The 17,344-nt window shown below is 36.8% G+C and overlaps 1 protein-coding gene across 1 annotated transcript in view; it reads right to left on the bottom strand.

Moving 5' to 3' along the window:
- Positions 1-17,344, bottom strand: part of LOC121520230 (MAGUK p55 subfamily member 7-like) — a 54,852-nt gene that overhangs the window by 19,938 nt on the left and 17,570 nt on the right. Inside the window, exons 6-11 of the mRNA XM_041803605.1 lie at positions 14,299-14,380; positions 13,096-13,181; positions 10,773-10,850; positions 9,943-10,139; positions 7,329-7,394; positions 2,874-2,926 (exon numbers count right to left, since the gene is read on the bottom strand). Coding sequence (XP_041659539.1) covers positions 2,874-2,926; positions 7,329-7,394; positions 9,943-10,139; positions 10,773-10,850; positions 13,096-13,181; positions 14,299-14,380 — 562 coding nt within the window. The remainder of the gene's footprint in view (positions 1-2,873; positions 2,927-7,328; positions 7,395-9,942; positions 10,140-10,772; positions 10,851-13,095; positions 13,182-14,298; positions 14,381-17,344) is intronic.

Here is a 17,344-nt window from a genome sequence, read left to right as displayed (position 1 = left end):
TTTTGTTCTTAAAAGTTACATTAACCTCCCAAGACCCTGAATATACATTTATGAGGACATTGCATCTTTCCTACAACAACGTTATCATTTTTGCTGTAAAAAATGTTGAGATAATTTTCCAGAATGTCCATTTACATCTCAGCAATTTGAATGAATGATAAGAGATCTTGCTATGATGTGTTTTTTTCATGGAAATTTTACTGATATTTTAGTTGACATTTTTGAAAATGTGCATGGAATTTTCAAGTTATTCAAGGAAATTTTGGGAATGTGTTTGAAAAAAGTTTGGGGGAAATTCACTTTTATTTTTTGGGCATTTTTTGGGAATTTGCATTTCTTTTTGGGGGGGGGGTATTTGATTTGACTTGCTAGGTATTTACATGAAAATTTCTGAATTTTACTTGTAGTTTTTTGGGGAATTTCACAGTTTTTTTGGGGGGGGGGGGGCTGTTCTTTGAAATTAAGAAGAAAATGAATGGAAATTTGTATTTATACATTTTGAGGACTTTGCTTAGATATCTTTGGGGAATTTGTTTTGAAAATTTTCTGTAATTTTCATTAAATTTTGGAGGAATTTTTGTTGAAATGTTCAAGCTAAGTTCACTGCAACACTTGGGGCATATTTGAAAAAAAAAAGGAACTTGGAAGACCATGAAAACTTTAAAAACATGTTAAAGAGTTTTCAATACAAGTCTAAGTAGTTTCTTAGAAATTTTAGTGATTTTTTGTCAATTTTGGAAAGGAAAATATTCCAGAAATTCAGAAAGCTATGTTTATGCTTATGGCCTCAACAAGTCCTTGTGGTTCATCATCAAAACGGCTCCACCAACCTCTCTCAATGACTGACACCATTTCTTACTGGCTGAAGACCCCAACAACTGACCAAGCGATAAAAACATCTCCTCTAAAACCCATCCAGATTTGTATTTTCTGCAGAAACAGACTGTTAGGAGATTTGTGGATATCCTTTTTGGTGCTACTTCCTGTTCAAAGATTCAAAGAGAAGGCTAGCAGCATGTATTAGTTCTCACAGAGAACAAGCTTTATCCTGTTAGCAGACTGTTAATTCAGCTTTCCTAAATGTTTTCTAATCAGGTTTTGCAAGTCAGGTTTTTAGCTTTAACTTTTGCAGTCGTAACCATTACCTTTACCCTTACCCTAGATAAGAGTTTAATCTGATCTCATTTAAAAAGTTTTAGCATGTATTTCCTTTCTGAAGGAGACAGCGTCTCAAATGAACCGTCTGCAGCCAGATCTCGTTTCAGTAATTTAGATGAGAACACATTTTCATGAAGAGACTGACTTTTGATGCAAGGAGGCGTGAGCAGAACTGACTATTCTGTATTTTACCATGTGACTTTAAGCTTTACTGTAAGCTTAGCCTAGCTTAACATAAATACTTTTCAAGCATGAGATAATAGCTAGCTAGCGCCATTCAAAAGGTAAACACAGAGGAGCTAGGTATTACTAGCATTAGCTTCACGATACACAGCTGACGTGAAAGGAGCCAGACCATGGTTCACAGTAATACCAATAAGCTAGCTGCAACTGTGCCTGATACTGCCAGAAGTACTTTGTTGTTATCAAAACATTTAAGGCTGAAAACAATGACCTGTTTTCGACAATAATATTATGAACAAATTACAAATATAAGATACGGTAAGATTTTAACAGTCGTGGCAGTAGCCTACATGAAACTGCATGACATTAGCTTAGCTTAGCGAAGAAAAAATATACTTTGTCATCAAAAATAATGCATGTCACAACAGCTTGCTCTTACTAAAGTAAACAAGAACAGGGTTTTTATGCCCTGTCTTTACTGCAGTTAGGAAAGTAGTTAGCATTACGGCTATTTCAGAGCTAACTGCAGTTGCTGCCTCACCCTGGTGATAGCCTGTAGAAAGATAAATCATCACAACTGATTTGATACTCTTATAAACATATTTTCAAGACATTGTAAACAAATTACAAAAGAAACAATTTAAGGATTTATTTCCTTTTTTGTGCAGTTTTAGAAAATGAAAATTGGGCATGCTAGCTTATGTTTTCTTAGCGTAAAGCCTTAGTGGAAAACAGCTAGCTTGGCTCAGTTAAAAAGCAAAAAACAAACCAAAAACTTTTGCTTCATTAAGCTCACTGCTGAGCGTGTTTCATCCTGTCGGTTTAATTGATAGAAAGACTAAAGAGCAAACACTATGTACTTTTATAAAGGTAAGCCTTGATAGCAGGTGCTTTTTTACCAAGAAAGCCTCATCAGCTCTTCACCATGATTCACTTGTGTTTTTCATGCTTTTACTCATCTGTCTACACTCAGCTTACCTCCATCTCACTCTCTCTGACTCTTGGTGAGGTCATTTGGTCATGCAGCATTAGTAAGCTTTTACATGTCAGACAAAGAGGAAACACAGTCTGAACCTCGCAGTCAGGTGGAAGCTGGCCTGAGATTAAATAAAATTCACATTATCGAATGCATATGACTTTGAGCTGATATATGGAGCTTCTATAATTACCCTGTATAGAACGGATGTTAAAAGCCTTTTTACAATCAGTCTGCTGGGCATGCCCTTGTAAAACAGCCTGTTTGATGCGCATACATCATACCTAATCCTTCTTTTTAAGACAATAAAATAAATGGGAAGGCTCAAACCACATTTGCTGTTTCAGTTTTCTCCCACGATTGTCAAATCACATCATCATAAAAGAAACTGCTTTATCATGCACATACAGCCACTCTTTTTTGCCAGTTTTCTCTTCTTTAATGTATGTGTGCTTTAAGCTACAAATCCAACTGTCTTAAGTTTTATTGCCTTTAACTAGACTCATCTTATTTATAGAAAGAGAAGAAATAAAGTGTAAAGAGTTCAAAATCTCACCAATGTGGATCCCTGTTATGGCTCTGTAGTCTACATCCTCAGGTTTGGTTTCTCTACATCCTGTCAAGAGACAGAAAAGTGTTAGAAAATTGAGAACTTAAATCATAAGGGGACAGAGAATGACACAAATGTATTCTTAAGGTATTTGCAAATGTTCTGACCTGATTTGGAAAAGACATCATGTAACTCAAATACTAAATAGCATTAACATCAACATTACTGGTCAAATATTGGTAAAATGGAAAACGCACTGTACAACATGTGATGCAATGTTTTGTTTATATGAAGCCATGAGATATGCGCATTATGCACATGAAAAAAAGGTCAAGGATACAAGTAAATAAGAGCACAAAAAGTTAGCAACATGTTTTTATAAGAAAATTTTTTAAAATGTATTTAATAAAAATGTCAACAAAATGAAAGTGCAAATCCTTTTCAATCTATATAATATTAAATACAGCACAAAGATTAGATATTTAAGGTTTAAACTGATACATGTTTTTTTTTTCTTTTTCAAATAGACACACATTCTTAATTCAATATTCCAAAAAAGTTGGGACAGAAGTGTGTTTCCCACTATCACCTCTTCATCTGGGCTATGCAGACACTAATTGTTGAAGTACTGAAAGTGGAATTTTTCCCCATTTCTTGACATATAAACACATTATATTTTTGAATGCACAGGATTTTCATTGTCTGTTTTGCATATTGCTAACGTTGAGCCAGAACCTCATATCTCCATTTTATATAACATTTAACATATATCTCCATTTTTCATGATTTATTTTTTTCATAAATCTGTGCTATTGGTAACCATTTATATCTTTCAGTGGATTTGAACCAATTCCAAAGCACTAAACATGTTAAAAAGATGCTGACTGTGACTATTCAACATTGAATTAACTGGAAAATAAAGAGGTTTTTTTATTTCCTGAAAAATGGTGATTAAAAGGTTTTGGCCCAATGCCAAAACTTTTTTTTCAATGGGAGACTGGTCTGGACTGCATGCAGACCAGTCTAGTGCCTGCACTCTTTTATTGTAAAGCCATGCTGTAGTAACTCATATAGAATATGGCTCAGCCTTGTCTCCTTGAAAAAATGTTGGAACCACATTTTGCTCTAAAACCTGTGTACACCTTTCTTAATGGTACCTTCACAGATGTGTAAGTGACCCATACCATGGGCACTAATACACCCTCACACCATCATAGATGCTTTCTTTAGAACTTTGCCTTGATCACAATCTGGATAATCCTTTTCCTCCTTAGCCAAGAGTACTTAACAGCAATAATTTCCAAAAACAATTCAAAATATGGACTCATCAGACCACAGCACACTTTTCCACTCCAGGTCAGTCAACCAGAGAAGTGGACAGTGCTTTAGGGTGTTGTGTATGTATGGTCTGCTTGGCATAGTTGAGTCTTAACTTCTATTTGATGAAGAAATATACTGTGTGAACTTACAATGGCTTTACAAAGTGTTCCTGAGCCCATGTTTTAATCTTAATCACAGAATGATACATGTTTTAATGCAGTACCAATTGATTGAAGGTCACAGGCGTTCAGTGCTGGTTATAAGCTTTGTCTTTACACGCAGAGATTTCTCCAGATTCTCTCATTTGGTGATATTAAGATTGAGCACTGTATGCAGGAACAGGCCCGCCCAAAGCATTGGCTGGGCCCCTGAACAACCCAGTGAATGGGCCCTTGATATTTTTGACTTATTATGTCATGATCCAGGTTCTGATTTGTTAGGTTACGAGTTATTCTAGTGTATTTCCGGTGTTTAGTTTTGATCCCTCGTGTTTTCCTTGTTCTGTGATTTCCATGTTTCTAGTTTTACATTGTACTTAGGTTTTCTAGTTTGTATATTTCCGGTGTTTAGTTTCTTTGATGTTATCTGTAGCCCTTGTGTTTCCTTTTAGTGTTTAGTTCAGTTCATTTAGTGTTTTATATAGTCTTTGTGTTTCTGTGTATTTTGGGCTTTTGTTATTTTCCATGTGTCTAGTTTTTTTATTGTATTAAGTAATTCCCTGTGTTCCATGTTTAGGTTTTCCCCTGTGTTCATGTTTAGTTACTCCTTGTATTTCATGTCTAGTTTATTCCTTGTTTCTTGTCTAGTTTTACTCCTTGTGTTTCATGTTTAGTTAATTCCTGTGTCTCATGTTTAGTTTTACTCCCTGTGTTTTAGTTTCCCTCCTTGTGTTTGGTTCTTTGTATCCTACTGTGTTTCCTTTGTTCAGCTTCTAGTGTTTAGTTTTGTCATTCAGTCCTCGTGTGCTTCTTGTGTTAGGTTCCATGTTTCCTGTTTTACTTTGCAGTTTGCCTTCCCTTGTGTGTGATTTCAGTTTTGCTTCCTGCCTGAGTTTCCCTCCACTGTGATTACCTTCACCAGTTCCACCTGTGTCTGATTGTCCACACCTGTAATCACTCCCTGTGCATTTAAGCTCTCTGTCTCCCTGTGTCTGTGTCGGTTTATTGTAGATGTCTTCCTCGTGTCAGTTACTCCTCGTGCTCCTGTGGATTTTGTTTTGTTTCATGAACTTTTGGTTTTGTGAATAGTTTTAGTAAGTTCTTTTGTTTAATTAAATCAGTTTCTTTGTTTTATCTGCATTTGGGTCCTCCGTTTTGAGATTTTTGCCTGAACTTTGTGACTTATTAATCATATCAGTGTGTGCTGGATCAGTAGCATTGGTGCTAGCAGCCTGGCTGACATCTACCTCATTTTGGAGCTGAAAAGCTTATCAAGCCACTATTCGGTTCTGATGATCAAGTTACTTAATCGTGTCAATTTTTAACCCCTTTTCATCACTGTGACCGCCAATTTTTACACATTTAGCTGTCAACTTGTTGCTCCTTTTTGCCACTTTGAAATATTTTGTTAATTTCCCCCTCACTTTAACTACTTTAGCTGTCAATTTTTGCCACCTTTTGCTATTTTTAACCCATTTTTGCCACTTTTACCATATTCAGGTGTTTTCCTCCTTTTAACTAATTTAGCTGTCAATTTTTGCAATTTTTTTACCCATTTTTGAGACATTTTAACATAATTCATCATCTATTTTACCTAATTTTACTACTTAAGCTGTCAAATTTTGCCACTTTTTGCTACTCTTAACCCACTTTTGCTACTTTTAACATATTTGTCATCTTTTTACCTAATTTTACTACTTGAGCTGTCATTTTTTTCATTTTTTTGCTACTTTAAACCCACTTTTGCTACTTTTAAAATATTTTGTTATCTTTTTACCTTATTTTATTACTTTAGCTGTCAAATTTTTTCCACTTTTTGATACTTTTAACCTACTTTTGCTACTTTTAACATATATCATCATCTTCCTTTAGCATCCTTATGTTTGTGCACATCATGGTTAAGCTATGAAGTCTGGCATTACTTTCCAAATGGTTTAGTCAATGTGCCCTTCCACATTGTTAATTAAATTAAAAAGATCATTTTGTTTTAAGAAAAGGGGTTTACATTTTGAAAAAGGCCATATTATAATACAGCTAAATAAGTGTTTCAGGAGGGTTCCTTTAATACATAATCACAATACTACCACCTGTTACCAATTCACCTACTTAGCTGAGGAATGTTCCAGGTGTTTCTTGAAGCAACCTTCTCAGTCTGTTTTTACCCCGTCCCAACTTTTTTTGTAACATGTTGCAGGCATCAACTTTAAAATGCATGTATATTGAAAAATGTCCCAGTTTTCTTTGTAACTGGGGATTATAAAGAATGACAGACAACATTTGAATGTGCTGTGCACTGGAGGTACAAATGCGACGTTCAGTCAGTTAGCTCAACACTTGCGTGATTTAACGGTCTGACGGCTAGAGGAAAGAAGCTTGTCCTTAACCTCTCAGTTTTCCCTCTCAGGCTGCAATAATGTCAGCCTTCCTGTTGAAGGGAGAACAGTTTGCAAATCCTAATAATAGTTTCATCCTGAAATCCTATCTACAACTTTTAAATATTAATAACAACCTTACTCTGGAAATACTGGGGAAAGGAAAAAGGGCACAGCAGACAGCCAGATACTTTGAACTTGCTTGGATATGAGAACAGAACATTTAACAGAGTCCTCTGATTTATTGAAATATGATGCTTTGAGGAAATACATTACTAAATTTGGATGCTACTCCTCTCTAAATCACTGAAAAATCTCAAACCAAAACAAAATGTATACATGTGTTTTATATCATTTGAATCATGTTGAAGGTAAGTTTTCCAGCTCACACACACAAACATTACCTTCTCTGTCATCTGTGCAGCATGTGGAGAAAAACAAAAGCAGTGAGTACAACAGCAGGGCAGCAGAGCTCAACCATGACCGTGATCTTCAGACATGACCTGTCACCTCTCAGCTCGGCACTAAAAGGACTTTCAATGTGTTTATTGGAGAGTGTTAAAAGGTTTTATTCCTTTCAGGTGGGCTGATTTTTATGGACAAATGTTTGCTCGTCACCTGGTGGTTTGACTCGTTGAGGCTTGAAGAGAGCTTTGGGACGCTGTAGTGCAACTCTCCTGCAGACAGACGAATGGACAAAGACAAATCAAAACATATTTTAGATTCAATATCTTCAACAAGGTTGTCAAAACTGTAGTTGCTTAAACAATTCATGGTTGTGCTTACTGAAAACAATACAATCTATTATTCAAAGATCTGACCTGCTGCTAAAGACAATAGAGAACACTGTCCAAATTGCACAGAAACACTGGCAATGTGTCTGGAATGAAGCAATGTCAATGTTTTGGTGCAATTCAGACAGTATGCAGGAGTTTACACTGCAAAAACTCCAATCTAAGCAAGTGTATTTCTTTTAAAAATACCTTATTTTAAGCCAAAAACACCTTTCAACTCAAGATATAAACTATGAATAGTTGGTAGTAAGATGATCTGCCAGTAGGGCAAGCAAGACTTTCTTGTTCAGTATATCTCATTGCTACAGACTCAATAATTGTAATTAATATGGCCAATTGTTCGTTTTCTAGACATCCCATGAGCACTTCTGTCTTCTTTTTATGCCTCTGAACAAACAAAACAGTCAAAGCCAGAGGCATTATGTTTTCAAGTCAAGGTGAATGGGGCGTATTTTTATCCCTTGCCTTTGAATGCAATATTTCAATAATGTTTGGGTACACTTTCTTTAAACTTTGCACAATTGTCCACTCTGACTCATGGATGAACTGCCTCGATTTTGAAGGAAAAAAGTCAAAGCTGTTGAGCCCAATGTTAATCCTTTGCTTGTGAACATAATACCTCAATAAAGCTTTAAATTTTCTTTCAACTTTTCACAAATATTCACTATGACTTAAGAAAGAACTAATACAAAATTGGGAGGTAAGATGTAGTTCTGAAGAACAGCCAGCCCTGACTCAAGAAGGAATTTACTAGATTTTAAGGAAAAGTCAAGGTCAGTTGTGCTTATGTTCATTCTTTGCTTGTGAACATCATTTCTCAAGAACACTTTAAGGGAATTTCGTCAAACTTTTCATAAATGTAACCTTGCAGAGCAGATGGATTAACCTGTCTCCCTGGCTGTCATCAGGCAAATCCATCTTGCAAAAAGGTCCAATCTATGTTTGTGCTAAACTGAAAACAGTTGTGACCAATCAGTGTCATTTGAGGAGAATGAGGCAATAGCTATGGCCTTGGTTTATGGCCTTTGGAAGCAAATAGCAATGGCTGTCACTGGTGTAGCAATTAGCTTGGATGGAGCTATAGAATAGCAGCCTTTTTATTGGGATTGTACCACATTTCTTTATAAAATAAAGAGCACAGAACTGCCTTGAAAACTTTTCAAGATGGAAAAGATGTTTTCACTCCTCTGCTGACCTGATGGGCATGAGTTTGCAATAGTTACAGGGGGTTTGAGGGTGAGGTTGTGGTGTGAGTTTGTGATTAATGTGGATGTAGCCACAGCGGCAGTTTTATCAGAACTGGGCCACATTTCTTTTTTAAAACGAGAGCAAAGAGCAACACTAACAGAATAGATATTTTTGCTCTTCTCCCAACCTGCTTCCACATGAGTTTACAATCGTTACAGATGGGTTTGAACTGCACTGTAAGCCAATATATACAATGACTACCACCAGGTTAGCAGTTAGCTTAGATGTAGCACAGTAGAGAAACACAGTAGTTTAATCAGACCTCCACCACATTTCTTTATTAAAACAAGAGCACAGAGCCACGCTAAAAGCTTGACTTGCTGACATGATGTTTATGCACTTCTCCTGAACAGCCTCGGTATGAGTCTCATCCACCACCAAGCTCCGCTGTTTGTAGGCAATGACAGCATCTGCTTGCCGAGCTCATGTTAAAACCAAAGCTACTTCATTTTGTCTTGTTGCTGTGAATGACTTGTAATGAATGTGACAGAACATTTGTCCAATCACTTTCTGGGAATTTTTTGAAAATTCCAGCCCTTCCCAAACACTTTATATGGGAGGTTTCCCTGATTAATGTTTAATACATCCATGCAATTGATATTCGAAATAGTCCATCTGGTGTGCAAGGTTCAAAGGTCACTGGGCCTTTATAAGTTTCTACAACTCACAGGACCACCTCAGCCCTTCTTCCTGGCCCATCACAGCACTTTCCCTGTCTGGCAATTGAATGTTCAATGGTTAAGGATATAACCACTTGGTGGCTGTTCTATTTCTTTTAATTTTGACTTGAAATAAGCCAAAACTTCATTTGATTGTTTTTTTAAAGATGTATTTTGGGGCTTTTTGCCTTTATGCAAAGATAGGGCAGTGGATAGAGCCTGAAACATGGATGAGAGAGTGGGGAACGACCTGACTTGAACCCAGGCCCCCCATGTAGAATGGGCACATCCTATCACTTGTCCATCTGCAAGCCCATTTGAGTTGAGTTTGTCTTGTTTTTGCTCTCCTTTTTTGTTTTCCTGTTGCACTGTACTTGCATTTTTCAATGACTGAATAAAGAAATAACCAGAACAGGTATTGATGTTGTTAGATTTTTACAAGAAGGCTTTCTGTATCTAATTTTACAATCCTCTTATTGTGACAACCATAATCTTTAAAACATGATCCATCAGGAATAGACCACCTCTCATGAAGCTGCTGGGAGGGGATGAGTCCAGCCCGGGTGCTACTCTCCCCGAGGTGACAGGCCTGCCACCAGGTGTCGTCCTCCATGCTCTCAATCTGGAGGATGTCGCTTCTTTTAAACGCCAAAGCTGCATCCTTACAGGGAACGGCTGGATCCTCCAGAGGATTGTAGTCAAACAGAGCACGCAAAAACAGCTGTGGAAAGAAAACAGTTCCTGCCTTCAAACAGATGACAAAGAAAAATTGTATCTATTAATCCGCCTTCTGTCTTTGCTGCAGCTCTGTGAGCGTCTCCTCTGTCCTGGCGATGGACACAATGTCTCTGTCCGGTGTATTTTCCCATATGTTGGTGTCATTTTTGAGGAACGACCACGGTGAAAGACATCATTTGTCATAATCCCTAACAAATCCTCCCTGTACTAACAATTCCCAGCATCCAGTTCATGTATGTAATGATGGCATCCTAGAAACGTAAACAAGGAGCATCATGGGACCTACATTTTCCACATAAGGTAAATAGATCAATTATAAACGCTGCGTTCCAGCAGCCAGACATGGACATGTGATTAATTATGTTTTCAAATAATAAAATACTTCATGTGTAATGGTTCGTGTCTTTTTCGTCCGTCTGATTTGAATTTTCTTCCTGACATCACCCTGCTGCATTGACAGCATCGTGGCAGTAACAACATAAAACTAAACACAGGAGATACCAGTGATTTCATCTCTTTTACTGGAACCATGTGGGCAGCCTTACACATGCAGCGGCATTGCATGCTTACATAAACTCCACACAGCATGGAGTATTTACTGTCAAATTTACTGTACCTTCTTCTTCTTTGGCGACATTTCTGCATTGGAGGAGGCAGGAATGATTTTGAATTTAACTTCACCTTTAGAGCAAGCCTGTGAGGAAAAAAAATAGCAAGTTATGAATATTCTAACAAAAATAACTCCTTAGATATTGGCTCAGTGTTGAAATGGTAAATGTGCTACCACAGCAGTGGTTCAACTGATTGTAGTCTGCAGACTTTTGACTTTTAGTTTCACATCCCTGCACAAAAGCTAAAAGTCATAAAATATCCTAAATAAAAAAAGAGAGATCAGAATCACTGCTGTCAGATTTCCACTGATGTTTCTGAGGAGAGTTCCTCCTTATTCCACCTTCATTCTGTAAAAATGATATGATACAATCTGTTGTACTGAAGGGAATAACGATGTTATGTCTGACTCGTTTCTAATACGACAAACACACAAAAATCAGGAAGGTACAGTTTTTTAAAACTGTTCTAAAAAATTGACACTTGAATGTTTGCACCATGTATTTTGTATTTTGACACATTTCAGGTTAAATAAATATTGCATGTGATTTGAAAACTGCCATGGGTTGTACTGCGATTAAAACTAAATTTTGATTATTGCCCAGCCATGTTCAAAATACATGAAATTAAAAAGTACTTCAGGAAGAAAATCTGTCCATGTCAGAGTAACAGATTTTACTGATGCTGTGGTGGAGTGGCCAAATATGATGGCTTTAAAATCCCAGTGCTGCCCTTGCCTTTATAGGTCTTTAGCTCTGGCAGCAATGGTTAACACATAAAGTGTGTTTTAAGGACTTTAATTTGGGATCTTTATTTGTTAATCCTCCAACTTTAAATTGTGGCGTTCATGAATGGGATTTTTAGGTAGAACTACATTAAAATATAGTTATAATAGTCATTTTGTGAATACCACCATATCAGATATCAGCAAAAACTCCAATGCTTGCATCCCTAATCTCAACTGGGGACGGCGTTGTCGTCAAAAAGAGACACGTGTTATTCAGAGTTAAATAACTTGTTTTTCCTCTGATAGCCCTCTATTGTGCCGTTCTAATGATGCTATCCATGCCTTCATAGCTCTTACAGAACATTTTCTAGTGAGCCTCAAACATTCTGGGGTCTTTAGAGGTGAAATTCACACCAGTAACTCTGATATTGGGCGTTTTGTTATCCAGGTATAATCTATTTTTGAAATGTTCCCGTAGTTTGCTGGTTAACCCGTCACCATTTTGTCTTTTTGTATCCCTGAATGCATTGCGACTGGGCTTTGACAACCTATGGCAGGCTGTTCCGTCATCACTTCATGCTATGCTGAACTGAGCATGTGCACAGACTTTGAAACTGTAGAAGAGAACCTGAATGACTCAGAGAGAAAAAGACACAGAGAGGCTGTGATTTGTCCCATTAGAGACACTGCACTTTAAAAGAGGAGTCAAATTCCCGAAAGTGAAAGGACTTTTTCTTATAAAAATGTGAATATGCTGAAGACTTTAGGTCACAGAGTTAGTTTTTTTAATTCTATTTTCCCAACAAGATGGGGGAACAAGTTTTTGCGAAAAACCTCTCGTCATTAATGTTTACTGTTTTAAAATCTTTTGAGATTTAATTTTTGATAAGGTTTTTTCTTTTGCGTTTTAAGACAAAAAGTCCAGACGAAACACATTGGTTAAAAAATAAGTTAAGGCTCATAGGAAATTTTTTGGGTCTGTCATTCTGGACTGTGATGTTTACCCCTTCCCCTTGATTTTGAGTGCTCCCTTGCCCCTTAAACAGTTTCAAGGAATATTGGTGAAATCTTCATTAAAATGGAAGCCTTTAATTTCCTGTTACATCATCACTTGTCCTAAATGGCATTAATGTAACCAGACATGATGACAATACAGAAGATTTCTACTTTAAGCATTTTAAAATGCACACTTTAAATAAAATAACATAATGCATCAAAACATTACATTATCGTAATAAATTGTTGTCATAATTGTAAATTGTGATTTACAACGAACGAATCTGATGACGTTTTTTAGTCTGGGAGATTTCTTCTAATACTTGGTTTGGAGTTTGCATCAGGAAAATCTCTGTTTGGAGGGCCATGCTGTCCTCGTACTTCACCCTACCGTTCAATTCCAAGAAGAATTAGGTCACCCTACCCCAAAATGAGACCGGCAAAACTTAGGGGTAGGGCTAAGAGGTAGGGGCATTTACCAGGTTGACAAATTTCAAACAATGCCCACCTTATCCTTAGTTGAGAGCATGAAGAGAGAGGGAGAAAACGTTAAATCAGGAGCTACTGAGGCTTAAAATGCGACTGAAACTGAGGGAGTGAGACTGACCAGAAGAGGAACGATTTCCTTTGGCTTCTTGTGCTCCAGTGAGATTCCGTTCACCTCTTTCAGCTCGTCTCCTTCATGGATCAAGCCTTCACAAGTACAAAAAGAGAAAGAACACAGGTGTCAAACTCAAGGCCCTGGGGCCAAATCTGGCCTGTTGGTATAGCTATACATGGCCCACAAGATCAATTCATATTTAACTGGCCCACTGGTATGAGGTCTGCAGATTTCCTCCAGTATAAAAATGTAAACTTAATCTTGATGATCTAAAATATCCTTGTTTAGTCATGAAATTTTGAAAAAGTAAAGAGTAAAAATAAATAACTAAAAATGCAGGAATTCAAGTTAAGAAATGAATTTGTATTTTCATTTTATATTTAGAATTTTTGCATCTCATAACTATGATTTAAACTTATGATTTTAACATTGTATTATATATTTTAACCTTTTCAATAATATTTTTTAATTTTTTATCTCTTTTTTGACCATTAAGATTCACAATTTTAAATTTTAAGTAATACTTTGGCCTTTAAAACTCATTATTTCAAATTGTATTTTTTTTTACCTTTTGAAGTCATTATTTCAAATTCTCTCTCATATTTTGACCTTTAAAACTCATTATTTCAAATTTTATCCCATATTTTGACCTTTATAACTTATTATTTTTAATTTTATCTCATATTTTGACCTTTAAAACTCAGTTTTTCAAATTTTATTTCATATTTTAACCTTTAAAACGTATATTTTTTCAAATTTTATCCATATTTTGACCTTTAAAACTCACTATTTCAAATCTCATCTCATAATTTGACCTTTAAAACTCATTATTTCAAATTTTGTCTCATATTTTGACTTTTGAAACTGATTACTTTAACTCTCTGTCTCATACATTTGCCTTTTAATTTCATGTTTAGAACATTTGAACCAACAAGCTTGACGTTTTATCTCAGATTTTGAGCCTTAAAACTTCATTTTGACTTTTTAAATCTCAAAATCAATATAAATTTTCCCTTCATATTTGAAAATGAGGCTGACAGTTTATGGTTCAGTGCTGACCCTGTTAAGCTCTCAGGTTAGACCTAAATTCAGAATCCGGCCCCTGCTGTGATTGAGTTTGACAACCCTTAGATAGAACATGCACCATTATCATGCACATACCATCACACATTAATTTCAAAGTACAGGAAAATGTCGATTTCAGCTTACCGCTTTTATCAGCAGCACCTCCTCTCATGATCCTCGCCACCACAATAGCTCCAGTGGACCTATCCTTCTTAATGGTAGCCCCCTTGAGGTTGGAGATTATTGAATAATATATAGAAAGACACACAAACAAGAGGGGAAGTTTTGGACAGTAGAAATAATAACATACTGCTTTTATTACAGTCCAGACATATCAGGAGTCACTTGAGTCCAGGAAAGCTTATTTGTATCATTCAGCCAGCTGCCTTCATGTAAAACACAAAGCAGTGGAAAAGGTTAGCCAAATCAGCATTATTTTCTACAGATGTGACTGATGTGAAGCAAATCGCAATGGAAAGAGCATCTTATGTCGATGACTATAATCAGCTCACGCTCGGGTGTAACTCTGTTGTCTGGAAAACTGGAACATGTTGGATCAATCAGAGATGGTGTCAGAAAAAGGTCAGTCCCCCTGTCTAATCTAGTTTTGGGATCAATACAAAAGTATGTTCTCTATTATTGGTCCCCCTTTAAGCCTAAACGCTCACACAAAGGCATGAAAAACACCCCATCTCTGAGTCACTTATTCTCATATTTTATCAAGATCATTTTCTGTTTAGAAGCAGATAAAGCTCATCCTGCTGCGGGGCTTATAATGGTCTGTTTGTATGCAGGATATCTTTCACATTTCAATTAAATTTAGAGGAAAAATGAGCTCACATGCTAAGAAATGAATGTTTTCTATTTGATGCACATCCAGGAATTTTTTAGAAAGAATTCAAACTTTGTGCGTGAGCGCGCTTTTCATTATTTCTGATATTTTCTAATGAACTATTGGACCTGCCTGAGTGGAAAACAATCTGGAACATGCACCTCACATCTGTCAGTCACCGTATGTATTGATCCAGATGCAGATCTTTAAAAAAGAGCTTTTCTTTTCATTATTGAAATAACAAATTTAAGGATTTTGCAGCCCTGGCGAAGGTACACATCCTTTGTTCTCTGATTAGTTTCCAGTCTAGATCCTGATGATCCAGGAAATTTCACAAAATAAGGGACAATAATGGCCTGGATCAAGGTGGAATCAGGCACATCTGTCAGGTTGTATCACGAAAACGGGGTTTGATTTTAAACCTTGAAACAAACAGATTTAGATCAGACACAGAAAACATATTATCACAGTGTGTTTACATACAGTATATGCACACGTACAATTGATGCTGTGCGTCGCAACAACAGATATATGGCAACGAAGATGTGGAAGAACTGACTCCAAATTCCTAGTTGAGGAGAATGAAGAGCAGTCCAGACACAAAGGTGATCCAGGCTGCAGCAGGAACCATTCTCGTTTCGTTTCAGTCCAGACCTGCCTCGTTCTGGCATACATGACTTCAGCAGTCACGCTGTTTGACAACATGACATTAATCCAGTCTCTGGAGCAAAAACCAGGACAGGTTTACAGTTCTGAACTGCCTCTGCGTGTCAGATTCTGTGGCAGGACAAATTGCACATAAAGGTCCACATAGTTACATTATTACATGGTTATCCTCAATGAATAACATTTGTGTTTTGGGCCCGTTACATGGCCAGGTAGAGAAAATTAGAAACAGGCCAAAGTAGTTTAAAGGTATAGTTTTTTTTTTTTTTTTTTTTTTTTAAGTGGGGTTGTATGAGGTAGCTATCAATACCACAGGAGATGCTGGCATGGCTTCTTTAAGGACAGACTAGTCTGAGTCCGGCTTCATAGCTATGCAGGTGGGGTGGTTCATTCAAACTGATTTAGATAATCCTGGGGAAATACAGTCAGTAAAACGATGCTGGGGGGTACATTCATGCTAAACTGTGTGGATGTAGCATAAAGAAGTCAGGACATTTCATCAAACACATTCACTAAAATTTTACACTTTGAAGAGCTTGTGTGAAATAGCAAGATGTCAGAGACAGACTGTCCTGAAATTTTCTTGGAATTTCCAGGAAAACAATTTATGAGAACTGAATTCTTTGTGCCGACTAGAGGTGTGACGAGACACTTATCTCACGAGACATGAGACGAGATGAGATTTTTTTAATTTTGGAGAAAAATACATGGGTTTTATACAAATGAAAGTCATAATTGCAAAGCATTCAGGTCTATCAAAAATAAAACTAACTCCTGTTGTATTGAAAAGGTTATCAATGCTTCCAAACAGTTTGTATGGTCTAACTCTGAGTCAAACTGTACATTTTAATGCTCTTCAAATCAAACCTTTCTTTATAACAGTCTACAAAATCTTTAATTTACTACACTATGCACTCATCGCTACAATTACAATAATCTTTTTTAATATTATATTTAATTATATATGATGTAAGCATTTAGATTATTTTGAAAGTACTTTAAACACTGTTTACAACAGACCTGAATATAAAGAGCTGCATCAGTAAAATCAAACTATTTCTCAGCCTCTTTAAGGACATCCATATTTACAACACTCAAAATAAATATTTCTGTCAATAACACGTTTGTTTTTATGGTAATTTAGAGAAATAGATTATTTTATCGTTTTGTGGTCTTTTTTTCTCATATGAGCTTTGACAGTGTTGGACACGACATAGATGAGTGTGTGTAAATGTTTGTGTGTTGGTGAGCTAGTGTGTGTCTCTGCTCTGCTGTCGGACAGCAGACAGGGCGCGTTTAACTGGAGCTAGAACTTCGCTTTTTGGAGCTAACAGTGGACTGTATGGAGCTCAAACGGAAATTGTTTTGTTAAGTTTACCGCTGCAGTATACAACGGCCTGTTGCGCTACACGTTAAGCTTCTGATTGACGATACGAGCTGCCTACAGCTGATGGATGTGACTGACAGACGGTGAGACAAGAAGAAGACATGACGAAGCAGCAACTGAATCAAAGTTACAAAGTCACAAATCCCGATACTATGAGCAAGTCTGTGCGCATACACGAACTAGATAAACACTGTATTCTCCTCACGGAGACTGCACAGGTTTCCAGCAGCAGCATTTAACCATTTCACTCCGTTATGATGAACTTATCATGTGCAGCCGTAAGTAGCGCACGTGGAGAAGGGGGC

The sequence above is a fragment of the Cheilinus undulatus genome, linkage group 13 (genome assembly GCF_018320785.1).
Source record: "Cheilinus undulatus linkage group 13, ASM1832078v1, whole genome shotgun sequence".
Taxonomy (NCBI): Eukaryota; Metazoa; Chordata; class Actinopteri; order Labriformes; family Labridae; genus Cheilinus; species Cheilinus undulatus.
Note: the sequence above shows the minus strand (reverse complement) of the source record. Positions and strands in the feature narration are given on the sequence as shown.